The sequence below is a fragment of the Phyllostomus hastatus genome, unplaced genomic scaffold (assembly GCF_019186645.2).
Source record: "Phyllostomus hastatus isolate PE091 unplaced genomic scaffold, TTU_PhHast_1.1 phas_scaffold_78, whole genome shotgun sequence".
Classification (NCBI taxonomy): Eukaryota; Metazoa; Chordata; class Mammalia; order Chiroptera; family Phyllostomidae; genus Phyllostomus; species Phyllostomus hastatus.
In genome coordinates, this window is record NW_025334041.1 from 25,941,363 (window position 1) to 25,967,347 (window position 25,985).

At 36.7% G+C, this 25,985-nt stretch overlaps 1 protein-coding gene across 4 annotated transcripts in view; it reads right to left on the reverse strand.

The window, feature by feature from the left end:
- The window catches only part of GLCCI1 (glucocorticoid induced 1), a 95,154-nt gene that overhangs the window by 16,002 nt on the left and 53,167 nt on the right, over positions 1-25,985 (reverse strand). For 2 of the 4 annotated variants that reach the window (XM_045827473.1, XM_045827476.1), the window contains exons 4-7: positions 15,775-15,912; positions 9,324-9,437; positions 4,286-4,438; positions 1,176-1,386 (exon numbers count right to left, since the gene is read on the reverse strand). In XM_045827473.1, coding sequence (XP_045683429.1) covers positions 1,176-1,386; positions 4,286-4,438; positions 9,324-9,437; positions 15,775-15,912 — 616 coding nt within the window. Of the gene's footprint in view, positions 1-1,175; positions 1,387-4,285; positions 4,439-9,323; positions 9,441-15,774; positions 15,913-25,985 lie in introns of all 4 variants that reach the window. The other 2 variants (XM_045827475.1, XM_045827474.1) reach the window with 2 other exon arrangements.

The following is a 25,985-nucleotide window of genomic DNA, read 5'->3' on the forward strand; positions in this document are numbered from 1 at the left end:
TAGGCAGTGGTTTCATGAGTGTACACACAGGTAAAAATTCACTGGGCTGAGCACTTAAGACCTGTGTACTTTACATGTAAGAATACTTCAAAATGAAATAAATTAAGGGGCGTGGGGATCAAGTCAGGACCAGGACCATAAAAATCCTCTAAGATTCTGTAAACCTTAACTTTCCTATGTTTTAAAATTTCTGTTGCCTACGATCTAGTTCTCTATGGTGAGAAGCCATGGATGTGTTACAGAACAGGTTCAGTGTTTGTCTGAAAGTAGCGAGAAAGGCGGAAGCTGGGCAGTCTCTGGTACCTTTTGGGTCTAGGCCTGAGGGGGCCAGCACCAGAGGAGAGTAAGCGGCGGTAGCCACGTGCCTGTCACCAGGACAGAAGAACATGGGGAAACCATTTGGGCCTGACAAGCAACAAAATCCCAGAGGTTCTGCCCTCTTATTGGTGTTATCAATAACTCATGTAATACCATAATATAATCCCTGATGTCTTACAGCAGGAGTGCCAAACTCATTTTCACTGGGGGCCATATCAGTCTCGCAGTTGCCTTCTAAGGGCCAAATGTAATGTTAGGACGGTAAAAATGTAACTACTCCTTAACTAGGGGCGAGGAGCTCGGTGCTGCCACTGGGTAGAAACAGGGTGCCGGGCCGGATAAAACAAGGTGGAGGGCCAGATTCGGCCATGGGCCTTGGGTTTGCCACCCATGTCTTCCAGGTACTTATTAACATGTATCTACTTGGTTAAAAATATACTCATTTCCCCAACAGTTTATTCAGAAATTACTTACTCCCAAAGCATTCTGATTATGAACTCTGACTAGAGGCACGAGAAACACAAATTCTACCAAAACCATCATTAACTCAGGACAATGCCAGGGAAAAACCTGTGCGTTGCATGATACGAAGCTGTACATACTCCATTTTATAGCTTTCATTAGCTCTCAGAATCACGTGCTGTGCTTCTCTGACACATTTATGGAAGATGTTTGTAAGAGTCACAAAGAAGGGGGTATGTGAAACCAATGAACAAACAAACCTAGGTTAACCAATCCTTTATAATCCCACCATTCAACGAAAGAAAAAATATGATGTAATGGTCTAAGACAAAGATAGTGTAATGAGCAAATCCCTGTAACAAACACTCTATCTAGGTGGATGATTTGCCTCTTACCTTTATCACGATCATAGAGTAAATCTTCTGTGGAGCAAGGGCTACCGTCCTGGGATTCCGGGGGACAAAAAGGGGAGACACAGGGTGAGTGGCTGCTGCAGCTACTGCTGCGCTCCTGGACCGAGGGGGTCTGGGTGTCAATGCTGCGTGTGCTGCTGCTCCGGTAGTGAGCAGGGAGTGGAGCCCTTCGGCCGTCCGGAATATCCAAAGGCTGTAAGGGGGACAACCATTAAGCATGTGAATGACAGCGCATACTCTCGATTCACACAGAAAACACAAAGCGTTTCCTTTGATGTCAGTCCACTGCTATTGTCAGCATAACTGATTCTCCCAAGAATAAAGATACCAATCTTGTGTCTTAACTTCTGCAAGTTACCTTTATCGAATGAAAAATTTCTTTCAAATCCCAAAGCAGTTAGGTTTCAAACTACTATGGAAAAATTGTCTTTAAAAACTCCGTAGCTCTCTGTATGTATTGTACGTTAGCACTTCCCATAATATTCCTCAAGGGCAGAGGCTTCTTTTACTACTGTATCCCTAATGCCAAGTACCGGGTCTGGCACATCGCTGACAGTCAATACATATATGCTGAAAGAATTCACCAAACTGCTTAAGAAAACACTTTCACTTGCCAGTAAGAAAGGAAAATCTAGTATTTACAGGTATATCTTTCTGTTTGTTCGTTCATTCTTATTTTAATTTTGGAGGCCAGGAACAAAATCTTGCTTTCTATTTCTTTTGCAAATTAGCCAAAATTTCTAATAGAGGTTTTTTTCTGTTAGTACTCAATGAAGAATATTAATGTGACTCAGAACAATTCTACTAATTTGGTATCCAGCTGAGAAGGACTACTCATAATTTTCCTTAATTCCAATGCATTGTTCTGAGTGGCAAAAATTAAAAATGGAAATGAAACTATAATCACAGAATCATGTATTTTGGACCCGGTAAGACCTTAAAGTTCATTAGTCTAATGTCTTCACAAATAAAGAACTTAGAGTTTCAAGCTCCTGGTGACATGGCTAATTAACTGGCATCAGAGCCTCTGCCCCAGTGACCTTCCCACTCTGCTTCTGTCAAGATAGACCTCGCTCCATTTTCCTCATCTGTGTGCTGAAAAAGGTTAACAAATAAAATTCTAGATAATAATCATTTAAGATGTTTTTTGTTACTAGATAGACAAGATTGTAATGCTCGGAAAAAGCACCAATATACTCCATTTATTTATAAATTATTTTCACTATTTACTGTTCTTACTCTGAACTTTGTCATTTTAGAATTTTTAGAAATGCTGTCAGAGAGAAAATGTGTAACAATAAAATTAGGCAAGAATCAGGCAAGAATCAAAACATATCTGTTTTTCTAGAACAAACTGCTAAACCAAAGCTACACCATCTTCACAAGGACTACTCTACTGTGAAGAGATTCCGTAAATGGCAGGCTCAGTTCCTGGTCAGGGTTCATGTCCAGGTTGTGAGTTTCATCCCTGGTCGGGTACACTAGGCCGGCCTTCAGGGTTCGGGCTGGGGTGCATGCAAGGCGGCAACCAATCAGTGTTTCTCTCTCACATCAATGTTTCTTTCTCTCTCCCCCATCCCACTCTCTTTAAGAGAGATGAAGAAATGTTCTTGGGTGAGAATCAAAAAATAAATAAATAAATAAATGAGATTATGTAAATATGAATTCATTTGTAAGTAAATTAAAAAAGTAAAACTTTCCAATTTGGGAAAAAATATTCCTAAACACTAATTTATTTGGTAAAATGCTAAGAAAATGTTACTTTATTTTTATTACTTATAATTTTTCTTTTATTTAACTAAATTTATACTTTAATTATGACTCTGTCCTAAATGTTAGAATGAACAAAGAATAAATCATTGATGCAGTTTTTTTTGGGGGGGCGGGGGACAAGATGCTTGGTGTAAGATTGTATACTTGAGGGCCCCATGACAGCTATTTCTTAAAACTTAGATATTTGGGTTGATAAAAATGTCAATATTAGTAATCAGGAAAAGACTAGTTTATTGATCTGTAGGTAAAAATTTTTAAGAATCAGAGTTATCTTTTAGATTAGAGTTCATGTCCTATTTAGTAAGCACAGTTTTTCCATATTCATATTTCTCAGGCTGTAACCGATAATATACATCAATTTCCTTAATCAGCTTTTGTTCTGTTGGGGAGGAGGATTAGAAGAATTAGAACAAAGCAGATTTCAGAAACCTGCATATTTATATAAGTAACAATGAGAAATGTGAAGGCTTATTTAGAACATTGATATATTTAACAGTAAAATTTTCTTTTTATAGCTACTGGCATATTCCTTACTGGTGACATTTCAATTTATTAAAACTCTGAGGCACATAATCATAAGTCTGAAAATTTTCAAGTTAATCTTTTAAGTGTGTAGTGAACCCCAGAATAATTTTAACTTGGCTACCATGAAATTCAAGTATGACTTATTTAAAGGCAGAACTACTAGTAAGTTTTATATTCTACAATAGTTTTGCTCTGAAGTTCTTAAGGAGTCAGCAAATATGTGACTGATTTTCTCATCCTCAAAAAATTCAACCAATTTCACTGTCTTACATTACTGTTCTGAAATATTACTTAATGTAAATAAAAAAACATTTTAATGGTTAACAGCTAAGCTCTTAAAAGTTGATTGCTTTGGCAATAAAAAGGGATAAAGTACTTAATACATATTAAAATATAGGTGAAACTTGAAAACATCATGCTAAGTGAAAAAAACCGGTTATGAAAAGGCCGTATAGAACACAATTTTATTGATATGAGATGTTTAGAACAGGCAGATCCACAGACAGAGAAGGCAGATCTGTGGCTGCCTAGGGTGGGCCACCAGAGGGACGTGAAGGGTGACAGCTAACGGTACGGAGTTTCTTTCTGGGGCCATGAAAACACTGCAAAGCAGTTTTGCTGATAGCTGCACAACTCTGTGAATATGGTAAAAACCACTGAATTGTACACATTAAATGAGTGAATTCTATGGTATATGAATTACATCTAATACAGCTATCACCAAGAAAGGACTTTTGAGACAGTTTAACAATATTAAAGAAAAAAAGGGATTCAAACATTCCATGTAACCTTACCTTGGATACTTCCTCCTTCCCATTATTTTCCTTAATGAATACCTTTTCTAACTCAGGACTTATTCCTTCTACATTGCAGGGCACACGGGAAACCGACGATTTTGGCACGGATATATTTGACAGTGGCATAGGGACTGATCTTGATCCAGTAGCCTACAAACAGAAGATAAAGTGGTACCACATTATTTGTTGTCCATCAAAACTAGAGGATAGTAAATCTGAAAATAGGAATTCAATGAGCACAGTTATTCTGACCTTTCAAATACAATATAAATTCAGATAAACATACAGAAATTTAGAAAATGAAATAAAGGTAAAAATCACAGAGCCCAACTAATCCTTTATGCAAATGTACAGGTATAATTGCATGATGTGTATACTGTTAGGCAGAATGGCAGACAGAGTCTTCTGCACTGTTTAATTTGTTTCAGGTTGTTTTTACTGGAAAAGCACAGTCGAAATCATTAGGTTAATTGTGTCATGTGACTCTACTCAACAGCTCTGTGTGTGTGTCCTGCACTGAAACAAAGACCTGCGAGTATTTTTCATTTCCATTTGCCATCATTTGAGAAAACCTTTGGATTACTAAGTCATGTGGCAACACCACCACATTAAGTTCAACAACACTTAACTCTTAGTCTGTTTACCACCGTGTTAAGTTCAACAACACTCACTTAAGTCTTAGGCTGTTTTCAAAAATTCTATGCGAGGTGATGAATTCCCCAAAATTCATCACCTCTCATAGTTGTTGTGAGGATGCCAAAAAACAAGCCTTTTGATAATCAAGAAACTTATACAATGGAAAGGAAAGAAAAATAGAGATGAACAGGTAAAAATAAAAATACCAAATGATCTCTGCCTCATTCTGGTGATTAACGGTGATATATATGCTTCATAACGGGGCAGACTGCTCATCACTGATTGGCGCTCGAACATTTCCCACACTCAGTGCTGTGCTCCTGCCATCTGTATACATTGCTGCCCTTTGTGTCTTTATTGATGCACGAGGTTTTCTCATATTAAAGTGGTAGCTGTGTCATCCATCTGCTGCTTACTTTAGTGTCACATATATTTCTTTTAGAACTTTGCTGTTTTTTCCCATTTACATACCCTATTATGATTTCTTTTTGTGTATGATGTGAAGTAATATTACTTTTCCCACATAGTAATCAAATTGCCCCAACACTCCTTTATGGAGTCTATTTTTATTTCCTTGAGCGGTTAGCTGATAAAGAGCTCCACTTTGTTGGAGCTCTTTGTTATAAATTTGTTGTATTTTTGTTTGGTTCTTTGTTGGAGTAATTGTTGTAAATTTTATAGTACATTTTGGTATCTTGCAGGGAAAGCCTTTTCTATTAATTACCATTACTTTTCCACATGATCCTTGAAAACAACTTTTCAAGTAATAAAACAATTCCTTTTAAATTTTCATTGGAACTCAGTTTGTACATTAATTTTGGGGAAATTATTATTTAAAAATATTAAGTTTTCTCATGCACAATGTATTAAGACTTCCCATTTATATCTCTATTTTACATTTCATAACCTCAATAGAGTCTTTCGATTTTCATATTTCTTTTAGGTTTAATTCTAGGCATTTTATGTATTTCATTATTTACACTAACATGTTATTGCCAGTTGTGACATAGTAAGAAATATATATTTGGTTTCTGGCCCTGGTTCCTGACCCAAGTTCCTAAAATTCTTATAATTTCCTGAGTGACAGGGGTGCTGGGAGCATCTTTTGTTCCTATACTTGCTTTTCGGCCCCCGACTCTGACACAGAGCTCCTAAATCCCTTGAAATTTCCTGGGTGATAGGAGCAAGACTCCTTTGTTCTAATGAGGCAACCCTTGGTGGGCTGCTGAATACCTTCGGACTGGGGGCTAAGCACCAGAAACACCAAGCCATGATTGGAAAGAAGCTTGGATCTCTGGGCCTCACCCCCAATCCTCCGGGAAGGAGAGAGGGTCTGCAAGTTGAGTTAATAGTGGATCATGTGCACGTGACAAAACCTCCATAAAAATTCCTCAACTACGGGTTCAGAGACCTTCCGGGTTGGTGAACACAAATCCATGTCCATGTGCCAAAAGGGTGGCACACCCCAACTCCATGGGGACCTAAGTTCCTGCACTCGGTACCCTTCCGGACCTTGCCCTATGTCCTTCTTCATCTAGTTGTTCATCTGTATCCTTTATTATACCATGGGAAAAAAAGCAATAAATGTGTTTCCTTGAGTCTGTGAGCCATTACAGCAAATTACTGAACTGAAGAAGGGGCTGCGGGAATCCCTTTTTTATAGCCATCTGGTCAGAAGTACAATGACAACCTGGGACTTGTAACTGGGACCAGCAGTTGGGGGCAGTCTGTGGGGCTGAGGACTCGACCTGCGAGGTCTGTGCTCACTCCAGGCAGTTAGTGCCACAATTTGACTGTGGAACATTCTGTTTGTGTTGGAGAGTTGGGGCACAGGCTGTTGTGAAGAAATCCACCCCGGGATCTGGGGTCAGAGGGTACGGGAGTATACGTTTACTAGTATATGAGGAAACTACTGAATTCTGTATGTTTGTATTTTACCTAATCATTGTAGTAAGCTCTCAGTGTTTTCTTTTTATTATGAAAAACTATAATCGTAAACATAATTAAACAGGATAGCATAATGAATCCTCAGGTGCACATCATCCAGCCTCAAAAATTATCAACATTTGCCAATCAATCTTATTTTATCTAGACATCTATTTTTTCCCATTCTTGGAGTATTTTAAAGAACATTCTAGACTTCACATTTCACCTACAAACAGTTCAGTATGTAGAGCAAAAGATAATCATTTTTGTATATAATCACAATGCCAAAAAGTTCTACATAAATTGGGAACAAGCATATAAGTCTTTCATGTTAAGTCAACAACAGACCTACTATAAATGCGTTGGGGTCTTAGAGAAAAGATGCTTGAAATAAAGTAAGAAAAATATATTAGTTCTATCAGGTTAAAAAGAAAAAGGAAGGCATATGTGGAATTTCACTTGAAATGTCTGAGGCTTGCTTGCCAACTGCATGTCTGTTTCACAGCTCTGATGAAGTATAAATGGCATACAATAAAACCTTCCCATTTTAAGTATGCAGTTCATTAAGCTTTGCAAATATACACAGTCGTCCAATTATGAGTATAATCACATTTTAGAACCCTCCATCATTCTGAAAAATTCCCTATCGTATCTGTAGTCAGTTCCTATCCCTAATACTTTGTCTCTATAATTTTGCCTTTTTGAGAATTTAATATAACAAATCATATAGTATTCAGTCTTTTGCTCCTCACTTCTCTCACTTAGCATGTTTCTGAGATTCAACCGTGTAAGCATCAGTAGATCCTTACTGCTAAACAGTATTACATTGTATAGATGGGGGAAATGTCGTTTATTCACTAAACGACATTGATGGATATTTGTTTCTGCTTTTTGACTCGTGAATAATGCCTCCATGAACATGGATGTACACGTCTTTGTGTAGACATGTGTGTTCACTTCTCATAGACAGACACCCAAGAGTGGAACTGATGGGCTGTATGGTCAGTGCATGTTAACTTCTGAAGAAAACACCAATCTGTTTTCCAAAGGGGCAGTGCCATTCTGTGTTTCTCACCAGCAAAGCGTGGCCACTCTAGTTGTTCCACATCCTCATCAACACTTGGTATTATCAGTATCTTTCATTGTAGCTATTCTTAGTTTTAACAGTTCAGCACACACACTTTGATTGTCTAAGTATACAACAATCTCACATCCTGACAGTGATAATTATTTCTTTTTCTCACTGCTGTCTATTTCACTAGCAAATAACAGACATCTCTGACTTGATTTTTACTGTAAGAGCAATGTTTCCAATATTTTATTGGTAGGGTCTCACTACATGTGCCACATTAGGATGTATCCTATTTTTAAATTTTTTATCCTCACCTGAGGATATTTTTTCACTGCTTTTAGAGAGAGAGAAAGGGAGGGAGGGAGGGAGAGAAACATTGATGTGAGAGAGAAACATCAATCTGTTGCCTCCCGTGCACGTCCTGACAGAGATCGAACACGCAACAATTTTTTTTGGTACACAGGACAATGCTCCAGACAACTGACCCAGCAGGCCAGGGTACCACTGAGTTTCTATCAAGAGTTTTTTAGCATCTATTCTGACCATCTGATGCAATGAATTAACCTAATACATTTCCTAGTATTGACTCATTCTTAATTTTGTGAAACAACCCCTAGTTGGACTTGTTTTCATGTATTACTTGGGTTTCTCCTGCCTACTACTGTATTTTATTTACTAAAATTGACATAAGTATTTGTAAGTAAATTTGGTCTAGATCAGCCTTTCCCAAATTTTGTTCTATGGGATATGTTAGTATATGTTCCTAGAGGGAAAGCACAACAGAACTATAATCCTCAATTTCTTCATATGCAAAACAGGGGTAAACTATATAAAGAGATATAGAGATGGATGGGTTAAGGTACTATTAGGAAGATGAAATGAGATAATTCCCATAGTTGCATCATAAATGAATGAGTTAGGATGTCAGCCCAGGCCAGTATTAATCATCCTCGAGACCACTATACTCCACTATTATCTGTTATTAAAAGAAGACTAGGCATTTGACTTATAAAACACAAAAACCAAAAACTTCTTACACAATTTAAACAGTAGTAACTTAGTAGATTTAGGGATTTACATTATTAATTTTTAAAATCCTAAAATGATAGATTCTGCCCTGGCTGGTGTGGCTCAGTGGATTGAGCTCCAGACTGTGAAGAAAAAGGTTGCCAGTTCGACTCCCAGTCAGGGCACGTGCCTGGGTTGCGGGCCAGGTCCCCAGTAGGAAGTATGTAAGAGACAACTACACATTCACGTTTCTCTCCCTTTCTCCCTCCCTTCCCTTTTCTCTAAAAAAAAATAATATCTTTTTAAAAATTCCATTAAGAAATGATAAGCTTCTCCCTTTATAATGAACCCTTTAAAAGAAAGTACTCAAATTAAGACAAGAAGTTAGCCTACCTGAGTGTGATTGATGGCTATATGGTTGCCATGGAGCGGTGATTGCCGATCTTTCTCCTTACTGTGCCGACTGCTCTGTTTACTGCGTTGTAGCTGCTGCCTCAGTTTGGCAATCTGCTTCGGAGAGAGGGAAGGAGAAGGAAGAAGAGAACAAAAGTGATTACCAATTTTTAAGTACTTATTTAATTTTGGGATATTAATAGATACATTTTTCTCAAAGGTTTCAAAGAGAATATTTCACTATAATGATATATTTTCTCCCAAGTATTTATGATTAAGACTGTTGAAAATAAGAAATAAATAAATGCTACAAACGCTTCACTTGTACAATTTACATAATGTTGTTGGTAAATACATAGACTAAATTTCCCCAAATTATTTCAGATTTTGCCTTGAAATATCTTCAAGGCAAAGAAGAAATATCTTGCCAGAAATATCTTTCTCTTTAAACACTTTTTTTAAGGTGAAAAACTTAGTCTTTTGCCTATTGATTAAAATCAAACCCAATCTCTTAAATATGGACATTAGTTTCTAAACTCTGGTCTTATATAAACAAATATGACCTGCTCTATCAATTTTTAAATGCTTTAAAATTATAAATTCTATAGTGGTGAGAAAAGTCAAAGCACAGAGTATTAGCAACTTATTAGTACTTAATATTTTACTATACATTACTCTTTAGTTACACTACTGTTACTCTCTTTTCCAGCTTTACTGATCTAAACTGACACAAACATTCTGTAAGACTAAGGTGTGCAACATGTCGAGTCACTACATTTACATTTGCAAAATGATACCATTACAGCATTAGCTAACACCTCCATCCCTCACATAATTATTGTTTTTTTTTGTAGTAAGAACATCTGAGATTTACTTTATAGCAACTTTCAAGTATGTAATACAGTATCATTAACTATAATGAAAATGCTGTACATTAGATTCCCAGAACTTATTCATCTTGTGTCCAACTCCCAGCTCTGGTAATCACCACTCCAGTCTCTGTTTCTATGAGTTCTGGCTCTTTTAGGCCTCACACATAATGGATATCATACAGTATTTGTCTTTCTCCATCAGACTTATTTCACTTAGCATAATACCCTCAAGGTTCACCCAGATTGTTGCAAAAGGCAGGATTTCCTTCTTTCTCATGGCTGAATAATAAATATTCCATTGTGCATATACCACATCTGCTTTATCCATTCATTCATTGGCAGACACTTGGCTATAATCATACAAATTTTAAAAACAAATATAAGAGTTGATTTTCCTAAATGGAATGGTAACACTCCCAGGCTTAAAAGAAAAGTCATTTACTACAATATCACTTGGAATTCATTAAATTACTAATATATTTTAGGTAAAGTATAATCTGCTTAAAATGGGCTAGACCAGAAATAAAATATTCCTGAGCACTTTAAAGGGTATCATTAGCAATTTGAGGGAAGTTATTTAATATTGGTATTACTTGTAGAAAAGATTACATTAATTAACAGTTATTCTTTGACAAAACATTTTTATGTTACCTACTAGGCAAAGTGTACATACAAAGTCTGTGAAATATACTGATTTTCTCAGACATAAGGCAAAAATATAATGTATTTTACTATTAGCAAAATACTTACCTTGAATAACCATGGCAATAAAAAGCAAATTAGACAGTGGTTATTAAAACTCAAGGGAAAAAGGATACAGGTTGCCAGGAAAACTTATTTTTATCTGTGGCAAATAGAAGAGAAATAGCATGGAAGGATATAAAGCACCTAAACCAAGGAATAATTTATATCCTTTTTAATACTGAGATGTTTATGTTTTAGTTTTTTAAAGCTCTTTGTAGCTTATGGACCTCTCATAAACATCCTTGCAAAGATATACCAGTAAGATTATCTGTGTTATTATTTGTGTTCCTTGTGCTGTTGTAATGACATAACTTTCTTCATTAGTTTCATGAGAAAAGGTATCAAAATAATAGGTAATTATAAATCAAGACAGACTATTCCTATAATAAAAAATGAAACTTTAAATTGTACAAGTCATTTAATTAGGATAGAAATATAAAATTAAGTGTTTTCTGAGTATTAATGATGTTTAGTGGTATTTTGAAACCTGCAAGAGCTTGTACATGTATAGAAGAGTCCATAATGCTTAGAGATTAATCAGGCACTTTGTATTTTTTCATTTAAAAAATATCTTTAAGAATAAGCTTAAAACATCAAAGTAAGCCACAAAACTTTTTGTTCTAAAAAGCTTTAATAAACTCCTGAAAACAAAATGTACATATACATCATGATACACCTTACTTTTGCAGGAATGCCAAATTAAAGCATGCAACCTTATAGCTTTCACACAATACTGTTCATCTTTGGAATATAACATGGTTATACTCTTGTAATCTTTACAATGCAGTAGGGTAAAAGTTCATCCTCATATATATATATTATATATATAATATATATACACACACACACTCAGAATGCAAATTTTTTTGTCAAGAACTATGTGAAACAAAAGTAAGATGCCATAAACCCTCCCCTTTGCTTCAGAGTACAGGAGGCTCCTGTGTTACTCCATGTTCAGAAGAGGGGCAGAGCTGCATAACAGAACTGCAGATGCTCTTGCCTTCTACAACTTTTACTTCAAATGTCTCTTCTCTTTTCCCTTTAATGCTCAAGACCCCATCGCCTTCCAAAGCCACCTTTTCTCCCTAACCTTAGCACCAGGGGAAGAGCAGACACAGAGGTGTCCTCTAGGAGAAAGGTGCAGGAGGAAACTGAACCCCACCCCCACACTGCTTCCCCTCATGCACAGCTCTGATGCTGGGCCTCAGACAGCCTCTCTAAAGCCTATCCCACGGCATCACAAGGAAGCTCTCGGTCCTCACTGTGGTGGGCCTACCCACCCCGGCTGCTATGATGAAATGACTGCACAACTTTCCTTCACAAAGAGAATACTGAGTTACACTGACTGGATTTTTAAAACTAAACTACAGATGAATCTTATTTTGTGTTTCTAAATACTCATGTGAAATATGGCAGTCAAAGACAAATACTGTATGATCTCACTCCTATGTGGAATCTGAAAAAAACATACAGGAACAGCCAGCAGATTGGTGGCTGCCAGAGGTAGAGCGGGGTGGGGGGTGGGGGGGGGCAGGAAATGGGTGAGGGTGGTCAAAGGGTACAAACTCCCAGTTGTAAGATGAATATCAATTCTATATGGTATATTTCAAAGCTGTTAAAAGAACAGCTCTTAAAAGTTCTCACTATACATTAAAAAAAAACCAACAACCCTGTAACTACATAAGGGGATGGATGTTAACTAACCTTATTGTGGTGATGATTTTGCAATATATACCTACATCAAATGATTACACTGTATGCCTTAAACTTATACAATTTTATATGTCAATTATATCTTAATAAAGCTTAAAGAAAAAAAAATTAAGGAAGAAGGAGAGATGAGCTCTCTTTAAACATGAAAGGGTCTCAAGCACAAGAGCTAAAAAGTTTTAAAAGGTTAGGGGACAAGTGACCCTAGGTCACGAGGAAGAAATAATGATTGTGCAGAGAAGAATTAGCATAAATCTTCATAAAGAAATGACTAAATTATTTGTGGACTCAAAGAAAAATCAGAGACTGGCTGCACTGAAAATCTGAGAACTAGGCACACATTTCACTGTCCATTTCTGAAAACCTGAAAGGATGGCTCTTGTTTGCTGGTTTTGTCTTGGTTTCCCCACTATACTTAACATTTAAAAACAAAACTAAACTCAGTCTCAAAAGACTGGTTGAGTATTTTGCCTCAGGTACTGAAAGGGAGGGACATATTTCCCAGAGTGAATTCTCTTCCATGGTAGGCCAGGGAAATGAGAAATCTGAACTTCTCATTTCTGCAGGCAGCTGCAGGAATGGAGGCAGGATCCTGGGGCTTTTGGAAGAAAAGGAAAAAATGAAAAGTAAAGTAGCTTAAAACCAGGAAGAGGGCACTTTGCTATTTGCTTTTGTGGGAACCATCACATTCAATTTTCAATAAAAAAACATGAGATAGGTACTATTATTATCCCCATCTTACAGGTGAGGAAACAGAGGTAGAAAGGCATAGGCATGAACAAACGTGCAGGTATAAGGAGCACATGCATGTGCAAGCACACACGTATGCAGAGGGAGAGGTCACCTGCAAGACCATCAACCTCACATCCCCACAGGTACACTTGCCGGCCCACAGACTCATGCAGAGCAGCTATCTCAGGGACAGACGGACAGACCCCCACACAGAGACAAGTCCCCACAGACAGAGCAGGCACGTTTTCAACAGAGGCATGTTAACAGTGTGGACTAGGATTTAAAGTCCACTTAGTTCACAAACCCACTTTATCCCGAAGACTGACTGTACCTCTTTTACAGACTAGGAAACAACTCCAAAAAATGAAGTACCTTTTGCAATGTAACACAGCCAGTAAATGGCAGGCACAATCCTTTAGTCTTTAATTCATAACCTCTTTCTATTACCTACCAACACTACAGAAAGTAATACTAGATTAATGTTCTACTGTAATAACTAACCAGTCACTATGTATTGACTCATAATCTCAACCACTTAGCAAAGTAACTTCCTTTCTTAATGTTGTAGATATTGCAAGATGTGAAACTGGAATAAACATGAACAAAAACTTGATGAAGCAATTAACTGACTACATACTAACCTACTGATAAGTTTCTATTTTTTTGATAAGCAGTTTGTACCACCTTAAAAACTGTGCCTATTGGATACAACTTTAAATAATGAAAAATTATAAAACATCTTTAGAACTAACTGGATATGAATTGAGACAGATATATTATTAGATACATGTACTTTTAAAAGATTTATCACATAATTCCCTTGATTGCAAAGGGATAATCAGATTTTCCAGATTGTTGTCTTTTGGGTCCACAGAAAATACTGCAATTATTTTCTCCGACTATAGTATGAGAAAAAAGATTTTTAAATACCAAACACTAAAAGGATGTTAGGGCGGAAGGTATATTCTTAGTAAACTATAAGGAAACTTTAATTTTCCTTACTTAAAAAGGGAAGTCCATATCAATAATATCTAATAATTAGTATTTGATCAGGCATGAGAAACATCCCTAATCATTTCACTTACTCCTACAAGTAGTACCACAAAAAACTCTTAATAATGAGGAGGGCTGAGATAAGGAAGCAATTCATGTTTTTTCTTTATTTCCTCTGAAGAACTTAAGAATAGTAAACCCAGCTTTTACAATTTATCTTTGTAAAAATCAAGAATAGTAAAAAGAATTTAAATAACAATACCACATGTATTATTTTTGTTCTCTCTGAGAATGTCACCCACTGGGATAAAAAGGTTTGCTTACTGCTTACTATAAAAACAGTGGATTCCCCAAGCTCTGTGTTTCTGTCCTGTAATGTGATCTACTGTGTGTGTAGGCATCTGTTGAGCCCTCCCCATCACCCCATGTGACTTGGAGTTCAGGCGAACAAATGCAAACTTGATAGTCTTGAGACTTGCTGTGCTAAAGTCCACTGTCTCCAAACCAGGAGTCTCATGCCTCTGCCAGCATCCATGAAATAGTGAAAGACAAACTTTGTAGACTGTAAGCAGAAAAAAAAATCAAATCCAAGACCTGAGAGGGTGTACTTCCTCCTTTGCCTCAACTGGAGAGAGGAGTACCTTTGTTTTTTTTAACCTCACCTGAGGACATTTTTTTCATTGCTTTTATAGGGGAAGGGGTGGGGAAGTGAGGGAGGGAGGGCAGAGAGGGAGACAGACAGACAGACATTCATTGGTTGCCTTCTCGTACACACTGACCAGGGAATGAACCCACAGCCTGGGTATGTGCCCTGACCAGGAATTGAACCTGTGACCTTTTGGTTCACAGGACGACTCTCCAACTAACTGAGCCACATCGGCTGGGGTGAGAGAGGAGTTTTAATGGAACAACTTGAATGACTGATGTATGTTCCCCATAGATAAGGGGTCAGATGAATTGGTATCTGACATCCATGCCATATACTGAAAATGTTGAGCTAGGATAACAGAGATTTAATGTTGCATTAGATTCATCCTAAACTCTCAGACATTAACCAGACAAAAAATATGAGAGTTTCCCAAGAACTATTTGGGATATGTGAGTGTTAGAGTCATCGTGGAGGGCTGTCTTCGGTCCTGTGCAAGAGGGTCACCTAGAAGGCTGAACAGAGCTCAGCAGCAGGGAAGTAAATTCTGTTTCTACAATTCTGGAGGTGAAGGAGAGTAAGAGCCTCACTGACTCATAAAGACAGAACTATAGGTCAGAGATGTGTGGTAAGAAGGGATCTCCAAAGAACTTGTGAAATCACAAAAGAAAGGTTTAAGAATCTGTCAAGCCCAGGGAATGTAAAGGCATCTTACAACAGTACCAGTCAAGTAGGAACATTTCTGTCCCCTTACCTTTCCCTCTCTCCCCCTGGCACCAACTCCAGAGGGGTCGGACACAGTAGCTATGGAGTTAGGAAGGAGGTGAGCAAGAAACAGAAAAGGAGCTTCCAGGATCCCTTCACCCATGAAGTCACCCAGCTGTAGCAGGCCCTAGTTGGGAGAAGAAGAGTAGCTATGACCATGGAAGCAGTTAGAAGCTTTGACTATGTCAGGGATCGGAGAGCATGCACACTTAAAAGGATCACAGGCGTGTGAGAACGATCAGCTCCTCGTTTTGTGCCACGGACAGGAAACAAACTTCTCTCAATGAATAAGGATAGTCGGAGTTAATATAAAATCCTTTCATGATTAAGTCCTTAAAGTCTGAGTTGCTTTTCCTAATCGTAATTAAGCTCCTTAAGAAGTAGATTGTTGTCTACAGTTTCTTTTGAAATTCTAGGTGCTTTATATGACATAGAGCATAGAGTCTTGTTCTCTGGTATTATTCCATGAATGAATGCAGTACCATCAAAGGCTGATGATGTATGCTAAACAATCTTAAATTTTAATTTAGCTTTCTTCTTTTACCTCTGCTAAATGTATAGAAAGCAAGTACCATAAAAAGTGACAAGTATTAGTTAAATATCATTTACTTAGCAGACTTCTTAAACCTAGGTATGCTGTACAAATTAATTTAATTTTAAATTGTGCTATATAAACAGGGAGCCACTTATCTAACCAATGGAAAAGTACACATGTACTTTTTTTTTTAGCTTGTAAAATCTAATCAAAGGTATGGTCACCAACCCTTCAGTAAACATAATCCAAGGAAGACAAGTCATCTTTTCATACAGGAAAATGATGCCTCACTTGAACTCATTTCCTCAACACAGACACAGACCACAACCACCTCACTCTATACTGGCATCAATTACAGTTTGTGATAAATGCATTGATAATCTGCCATTTCTTTGTAGGTAATCTGCCTTTTTTCTGAATTGCAAGAAGGTTATGTGTGTGTGTGTGTTTGCCTCGATCTACAATTCCATTACAGTACACCTAAGGGTTGGAATTTTTTCATTGTCCTGTTTTTTCTCCTTGGAACTGGTGGGCTTTTTCAATATAAAGGTACACATGGCTCTTCAAATTTAGCAAATATTCACCTTTAAAAAAATTTCTCTTCCCAGATGCTGACTAGGCTTACTTTCTGGAACTCCTAACTTGGTCTATTTTCCATGTTTCTTAATTTCTCTTTCATGTTTACCACTGTTCCATTTTGTTTATATTCTAGATGATTGGCTCATCCTGACTTTGAATTCTCAGTTGAGTCTTTTGATTCACTAATTCTCTCTTCTGCTATGTCAGTTTAATCTACCAAAGAGTTTTTTTTTCTAAAAAAAAAAAAAGATTTATTTTTAGAGAGAGGGGAAAGGAGGGAAAAAGAGGGAGAGAAACATTAATGTGCGGTTGCCTTTTGCATGCCCCCTTCTGTGGACCTGGCCTGCAACCCAGGCATGTGCCCTGATTGGGAATCAAACTAGTGACCCTTTCGTTTGCAGGCCAGCACTCTATCCACTGAGCCACACCAGCCAGAGCTACCAAAGAGTTTTTTATTTCACCAACTTTTGCTAGTTACCAGGTTTGCAAATTGACCTTTTTCATTCCGCATGTTCTTATTTATTCCCATACTCACTGCAAGTTACTATTTAATTTTAAATTCTAAACATTCTTATTTTTAGGTTCTTTTGTGAGATTTTGTTCTTATCCTTATTTCCCCAGATGTAAGTGATTTTATTTTAAATATCTGCCATCTTTTATGGCAATAAAGTTCCTTACATTCCCTAAAATACTTGCTTGCAAGCTCGCCTCATGTGGGGCTTTTACCCTTTGTGAGCTCTTCCTGCCATGTTGTTTCACAGTTGCTCAGAGGAGCCCCCTGGGAAGGCACAGCTCCAGTGCAGGTATTAAATTAGGATGAGGGGGGCTGTGGACCCACATTGGTAGAGCTCTACTGCAGATGCCACCCCCCATACAACATACGATTACTATTTCCATTTTTGCATCGCTGCCTCTCTGGCCCACAGGAAAACACTGATAGTGTCACATGAAGTTATTTCAGGTCCAGATTTACTGCCTAGAAACAAAGTACCCAATTTATGCAGAGAGCCCAGTTCCAATCTGCTGCCATTTGCAAGATGAATTTAGTACTCTTAAAATATTTAAGAATCCACATGCTCTTAAATTTGGCTTTAAAATCCTTCCTTAAGCCCCAGCCAACATGACCCAGTCTGTGAGGCAGGCAGTATCAACGTCCACTCACCACCAAGGATTCCCTTTCTATTCAGGGCCTGCAGGGGTCTTCCTTGGCTTAAACGTAGCTAGAATACAGGGTCTGACAGAAGTAAGGCCTGCTTGAGTGTGGTTTGAGGGTGATAATACGGGTGTGTAATAATTCATAGTTTTTATTTGAACATTTCACCTAAAATGTCATATGGTGTGCTTGAGTGTGATATTGTTATGTTACAGAATTACATGCTTATGATTTTGTAATTGAAAAGGGGGCATTATTTGTGCCAAACCCTATATATTTACTTATGTATTTCTTTGAAATAAGTTCACATATCATTCTCACAAGCTTGAAGCAAAGTGGGCAGATTATACAGGTGATTTTACTGACATCTTAATCAGAAATCTGGATGCAAATTATCTGAGGGAGAGAGCATGTATGTGACTCAGGAAAAACACTGTTGAATTTGATGCTATGAAAAGGAAGCAGGTCAAGCTATTTTTTAAAAACACTCAAGTAGTATTTAACTTTATAAAGTACTGATATTCAACAATGGATTTACTTTTCATCATTTTGTCAAATGCCAATTCTTATTTTTACTTTTAGTCTTCGCCCATATACTCCTATCCTTTTTCTAGCCACTGTTATACACATCATGTGTATAATAATACCTTCATGACACATCATGGAAAACTCACCAGTCTTTTATACCTATTTATTGTTTTTCATCTTTACTGAGGTGTAATTTACATTCTCTTAACTTCATCCATAGTAAGGGTAAAATTCAGTAAGTTTTAACCACTTTTCAGAGTTGGACAACAATAATCACAAAGCAGTTTTAGGACTATTTCATCACCCTCAAATTTGCTTTGTAGCCAATCTCCACTCCCCCAGCTCCATGCCCAGCCACATGCAACCACTAATGGGCTTCTTTTTTCTCTATAAATTTGCCTTTTCTGGCACTTCAATATAAATGGAACCATATCATATGTAGTCTTAACTATCTGGCTTTGTTTGCTTAGCAGGGATTGGAAAACTACAATCCTCAGGCCTAATCCAGCTTGCCTCTTGTTTTACAAATAAAATTTATTGGAACATAACTACACCCACTCCATATTGTCTATGGCTGCTTTCACACTACAACAGCAGGGCTGAGTAGTTGCAACAAAGATAATATGGCCCACAAACTCCAAAATATTTATTATCTGGCCTTTTATAGAAAAAAAGTGCTGACCCTTAACTTAGTAAAATCTTTCTGAGCTTTTTTATTCACACTGTAGCGTGTATGAGTATTCAGTATACTGTTTGTTTCTATTGCTGAAGAGTATGCTATTGCATGAATACACCACACTTTATCTATCCATTTACCACCTGATTGATATTTTCCAGTTTTTAGTCATTCTGAACAACTCTGCTATAAACAATAATGTACATATCTCAATGTAGACATGTGTTTTCACTTTTGTTATACAAATTCCTAAGAATGGAACTGCTGGGTTACATGCTAAGTTAATGACTTCACTTTTAAAGAAACTGGCTGTTTTTCCAAAGTGGCTGTACCACTTTATATTCCAAACAATGTTTGAGGGTTCCAGATTCTCTCCATTCATGCCAACACTCGACACTGACTTTTAAATTAAAATCATTGTACTAGGTGTGTAGCTGTATTTCATGGTTTGAAATTTTGTTTGTCTAATGACTAATGATGCTGAACATCTTTTGGTAACCATAAATTTTTGGTGAAATACTTCTGTTCAAGTGTCTTCCCCATTTTTAAGTGGGTTGTCTTAGCATTGATTTGTATGAGTTCCTTACATATTCTGTAAATAAGCCCTGTATCAGATATATGGTTTGCTGATATTTTTTCCAGTCTGGGGCTTGTCTTTGCATTCTCTTAGTCATATTTTTGATGTGTAATTATTCCTTTTAATAAAATTCAATGAAGAACTTTTTCTTTTATTGCCTCGCTCTTGGTGTTGTATCTAAGAATGCCCCACCTAATCCAAGGTCTTCTAGAAGCTTTATAATTTTAGAGCTTATATTTGGGACTATGATCCACTGTGAGCTAATTACGCTCTGAAGTGGGAGGCAAGGACTGAAGTTTCTCCCTTACGCAGGGACATGCAGTCATTCCAGCCGCACTGGTCAGAAACACTTTTTCAAGTAAATTGTGTTGGCAACTTTGTTGAAAACCAGCTGACCACACATATGAGTTTAATCCTGAATTTACAATTTTGATCCATTTATCTATATGTGTTCCTTTATGTTATTACTTTGCCAACTTCATTAATGTATATTTATAAGAAGTATTGAAATTGCATAATGTAAGTCCTCCAATTTTTTCCTTGCTTTCAAAATTATTTTGGCCATTCTAGGTCCTTTGCATTTCCACATAAGGTTTAGGATTACCTTGTTAATTTCTGCCAAAAACAAAACGTCTGGGATTTTAATAGCAATTACCGTGAATCATTTTGGGAGAATTACCATATTAATATTAACACTGAGTGTTACAATCCATGAACAAAGTAAGTCTTTCCATTTATTTAAATCTAATTTGTCCAGAAATGTTTTGTGTTCAGTGTACAAGCTTTGCACTGTTTCATTAAATTTACTCCTAAATCTTTTAATCATTTTTGATGTAACTATTATACTCTATTCCCTTACCTTCTGTGTTGTTCATGTCTAGTATCTAGGCAGACAACTGATTCTGCGTGTTGATCTTGTGTCCTGTACTCTTGCCTGAACTTGTTTATTAGTTCGTGTAACATATTTGTACACTCCCCAGGACTTTCTACAAATAGCATCACGTTACCTGTGAATAAAGGCAGTTCTACCACTCCCTTTACAATCTGGGTATTTGATTTACTTTTCTTGCCCAATTCCACTGACGAGGGCCCCTTGTGCAATAATGAACAGTAGTAGCGATGAGGTGACATTGGACATTGTTGCCTTGTTTCTGATCTCAGGAGAAAAGCATTCTGGTTTTCACATTAACTACGTTATCTGTAGGCTCTTCAGACGGGTTGGGTGCATTCGGGGTGGTATGGCCGTAGACCATAGGTTCTTCATAAATGAAGAACATTTTCAACACAAAAACTTTTATTTCTGGTTTGCCAACAGATTTTTTTTTCATAAATGGGTGTTAGAAAATGCTTTCTCTGACTCTTCTGAGTTGAAAAAGTGTTTTATTATTAGTAGTAATAAAGTGTATTACATTAATTGAATTTCAGATCTTAAACCAACTCTGCAAACCTGGGACAAATCCCACTTGCTCATGTGGTGTATAATCCTTTTTATATGTTGCTAGCTTTGGTTTGAGAATATTTTGTTAAGGGTTTTTACATCTATATCCAAGAAAGATTGCTCTGCCATTTTATTTTCTTGAGAGGTCTTTGCCTGCCTTTGAAATCAGGTAACTATGGCCCAATAAAATAACACTCCCAAAAGGGAGTGTGCCCTTTTCTTCTGTTTTCTGAAATAGTTTGTGAAAGATTAACATTATTTCCTCTTTAAATATTTAGTTAGCACTCACCAAATCTAATACAAGCATTTTCTTTGTGGACAGATTTTTAATTACTCATTCAATTTTTTTACTTGTTACAAGTCTATTCATATTTTCTAGTTGTTCTTAAATCAGTTTAGGTAATTTGTCTCCTTCTAATAACTGTGTCTGTCTAGAAATTCATCACCCATTTCATCTTAGCTTCTAAACTGATGACACAAAGTTGATCAGAATATTCCTCTACAATACTTTTAAGTTCTGTAAGGATGCTACTAATGTCACCCCTTTCACTGCTGATTTTGGTAATCTGTATCTTTTTTTTTTTCTTGGTCAGTCTGTAGCTAAAGGTTTGTCAACTTTGTTGACCTTTTCAAAGAACCAACTTTTCGTTTCACCAATTTTATTCTTATATTTTTGTTTCACTGGTTTCTGCCATACTCTTTCCTATCTTCTTCCTGTTTGCTTGTGGTCTGGTTTGCTTTTTTCCCCTAGTCTCTCAAGATGGAAGTTTAGGTACTGATCTGGTATTTAAAGGTATAAATTTCCCTTGAAGCACTGATTTAGCTACACCCACAAATTCTAAGTTATCTTTTTGTTTTTGTTCACTTGATTATTTTAAAATTTCCCTTGTATTATTGGAAACATATTGTTTAATTGAGAAATATTTGGGGTTTTCTACAAATTCTTTCTGTTACAGAATTTCAACCTTTTGTAATCTATGAAGACTTGCTTTATGGCCCAGTGAATGGTTTAACCTAGAGAATGTTTCACAGATGTTTGAAAAGAATATGTATTCTGCAGTCACTGGGTAGAGTTTTCTATACATGTCGATTAGGTGAAGTTAATGGATAATGTTGAAGTTTCTATTTCCTTGCTGATTTTCCATCTAGTTAGTTGTTCTACCAAGTAATTAGAATGAGGTGTTGAAATATCCAATTATTATTGTAGAAACTGTATTTCTCCTTTGAGGGGCTTGCTTCATGCATTTTGGTACTGTTGTAAGAGGTACACAAAATTTACGATTGCTATACCTTCCTGATATATTGACCTTTTAATCAATATAAAATGCCTCAACCTGGCCAGTGTGGCTCAGTTGGCTAGAGCGTCGTCTCATAAACTGAAGGTAATGGGTTCGATTTCTGGTCAAGGCACATGCCTAGGTGGTGGGTTCAGTTTTAAAGGTGCTTACAAGAGGCAACCAATCGATGTTTGTCTCTTGCAACCATGTCTCTCTCCCTTTCTCTCCCCCTCCCTTCCTCTAAAATCAGTAAGCATGGGCTTGAGTGAGGATAAGAAAAAAAGTCTCTATTTATCTTTGGTAATACCTCTTGTTAAAGTCTATTTTATTTGGTAAGCTTTCTTACAACTGTTTTCATTGTGTATCTTTTCCCATGTTTTTACTTGCAACCTATTTGTTTTTGAGTTGAAGGTGTGCTTCTTACAGATGCACAGAGCTTAGTGCTACTTTTTAAATCCAGTCTGACAGTCTCTGCCTTTTGAGCAGAACATTTAGTCCATTCACATTGAATGTATTTACATGGTGAGATTTACCTCTACCATTTTGCTATTCAGTTTCTCTTTGTGTCGTATGTTTTTAAAATTCTATTTTCTTTTGTGATATTTTTAGTGCACTCACCTGATACCTCTCTGATACTTTTACCTTCAGTTTTTTAGAGTTATTTTCTTAGCAACTACCCTAGGGATTATAACACCTTATCACAATATACTTCAAAATAGTCCCAGTAAGATAAGAACTATACTGAAATAATATGTCCTTTTCCTTGCTCCTCTTTTGTGTTATTGTCATATATATTTTATAAACCCAACATTATAATGTTATAATTATTGACTTATATGATATGTCTTTTAAATATCTGAAAAATGAATAAAATATATTTACAGACTCTTTGATATTTACCATACAAACATTCTTCAATTCTTCCAGTGGATTTGAATTAACATCTGGAGATTTCATTTAGTATTTCTTGTTAAGAGAATTAGTAGAAAGAAATTCCCTCAATCTTTGCTTATCTGGGAGTACTTTATTTCACCTTTATTTTGGAGGACTAGATTTTTTGGATATAGAATACTTGGTTGACAGTTGTTTTTTTTTTTTCTTTCAACACTTTCAATATATCATGCTTTATGGTCTCCACCATTTCTGATAAAAAGCCAGCTGTTAAAGTTGTTACTGATCCCCTATGTGTAATGAGACATTTTCTTCTTGCAGCTTTCAAGAGTTTTCTCTTTTCCTTTGGCTTCCAGCAGTGTAATCGTGCTCTGCCTATGTGTGGCCCATTTTGTTTTCCTACTTGGGATATGTTGAATCTCTTAAATCTATAGATTGTTTCTCACCAAATCTGAAAAGTTTCCTGCCATTATTTCTTCAAATATATTTTATCTTCTTTTCCTTCTCTCCTGGGTCTCCTATAATGTCAATGTGTATGTACTTAATGTTTTCTCACAGGTATTTTAGGGTCTTTTAATTTTTATTCAGTCTTTTTCTTTCTGGCATCAGAGTGTTTAAATTCTGTTGACATATTCAAATTCACTGATTCTCCTTGCTATCTCAAATCTGCTATTAGGTCTATTTAGTGAATTTGTAATTGCACTGTTACATTTTTTACCTCTAGAGTTTTTGTTTGCATCTTTTAAATGATAACTATCTCTCTGTGAAAACTCTTCATTCACTAAGTTACTATCACCCTACTTCCCTTTAATGGTTTAAAAATGGCTTCCTCCTCTGAACAGTTACAACAGTAATTTTGATGTTTTGTCTGCTCAATCCAACATGGAGACACAGTTCCTATTACTGCTTTTTTTAAAAGTATGGGTTATACTTTCATATTTCTTTATATATCTCTAATATTTTTGTTGAATATCAGACATTTTAGATAATAGATTGTAGCAACTCTAGGTTCTGATTTTCTCTGAAAGCTGCTGTTGTGTTCTCTGTTTGTGCTTTAGTAACCAGATAGACTAAAATACTGTTTTTCCACTAACGGGTGGTCACTGATGTCTCTCCTCCACTATTTCCCCCTCATTTTTCCTTGTAAGTCTGGCTTTGTAAGACCTTTTCAAGCTTGTCTCCAATGTTCGTCTTCGGGTTCAGCCAAAGACTGACTGAGATTTTACCCAAACATCTCAGTCCAGTAAGGCTTCCACTCCCAGGATGGGATTTGTATATAGAGTGAGTAGTGCCTTTGAAGTCTGAGCCTTTTACAAGTTGGCTCCAAGTTTTATTATCACTAGGCCTGCTTGAATCTCTTCTACGTATTCTTAGGCTCCACTGACCAGCGATGCATAGGTGGCTTGGGCCCACTTCATTTTCTGCTGTGCATATCCAGTGAAGATGGGATATGAGATGAACTTGTAAAGCTCCTGTGACTGTCTTGCCTCCTAGAACTCTATAAAATCTCACTACTCCACGAGTGTATTGCTTGCCACAAATAGGACTCCAATCTCAGATTGGCAGAGTGCCACTGGCCCTCCCTGTTCCTTTGCAACTAAGATCACTAATTTAATCTTCCACACTCTCTACTAAGTGCTCTCTCCCTGCAAGGGCTGAAAGCTTCTGGTTTCCAAGGCTTGCCCCACCTCAGTTGAAATGTCAGACCAACAAGGCCAGGGATGAGGAAGAGGGGGAAAGGGCCAGATAAGAACACCACAAACTTGTGTTATTCTTACCCTGAGTTCAGTAATTTTCATGAATAAAGAAAGCTTCTCAATTTGTTTGGTTGATTTCCAGAGCACTGAATTAGTTGATTCATCCTGCTTTATGGCTGCTTTGTGGGAGAGCAATCAAATCTCTCATTCCACATTTAATGTTAGCCATTCCTTTTTCAATCATGCATACCTTGTGTTGTTGTAGTCCAAAGTTCACCCATGCCAAATCTTGGCTATTATTTTGAGATTGTATTTACCTCTGAGATAAAATTACAAGTGTGCTTTTTTGTTATTCAGATTTTATGCATAGATACGTAGCTACTTTAGTTATATTAAACCTGCTTCCTTCTTTCCTTCTTTTTTTTTTTGCTGCTGGAAGTAACTGATTTTGTGCACATGCATTTGTGTGTAGGTGGACAGATGTCAAGGATTTCTCTATAAAGATTATAGAGAACCTATTTATAATTAAATATAAAGAACCTACTGAAATTTTAATATTCATAGGCATAATCATGCTAATAGATTATATCTATTCAGTCTACATACAATAGTATATGCAAGATACTGATAGCCCATAGCATATGAAAATGACACTAAAAGTTATGGAAAATATGGCATATATAAAAATATATAAGAGAAATGTCAATCTTTACCTTGGAGAAAAATGACATTGCTAGCATTTGAAATATTTAAGTATAGACTTACACATTGATACAGAGGGCAGAGTCAAAACTAAGGGGTATAATTCTGAGTTCAATGTACAGAAAGAACTAGTTAACAACTTAAGCT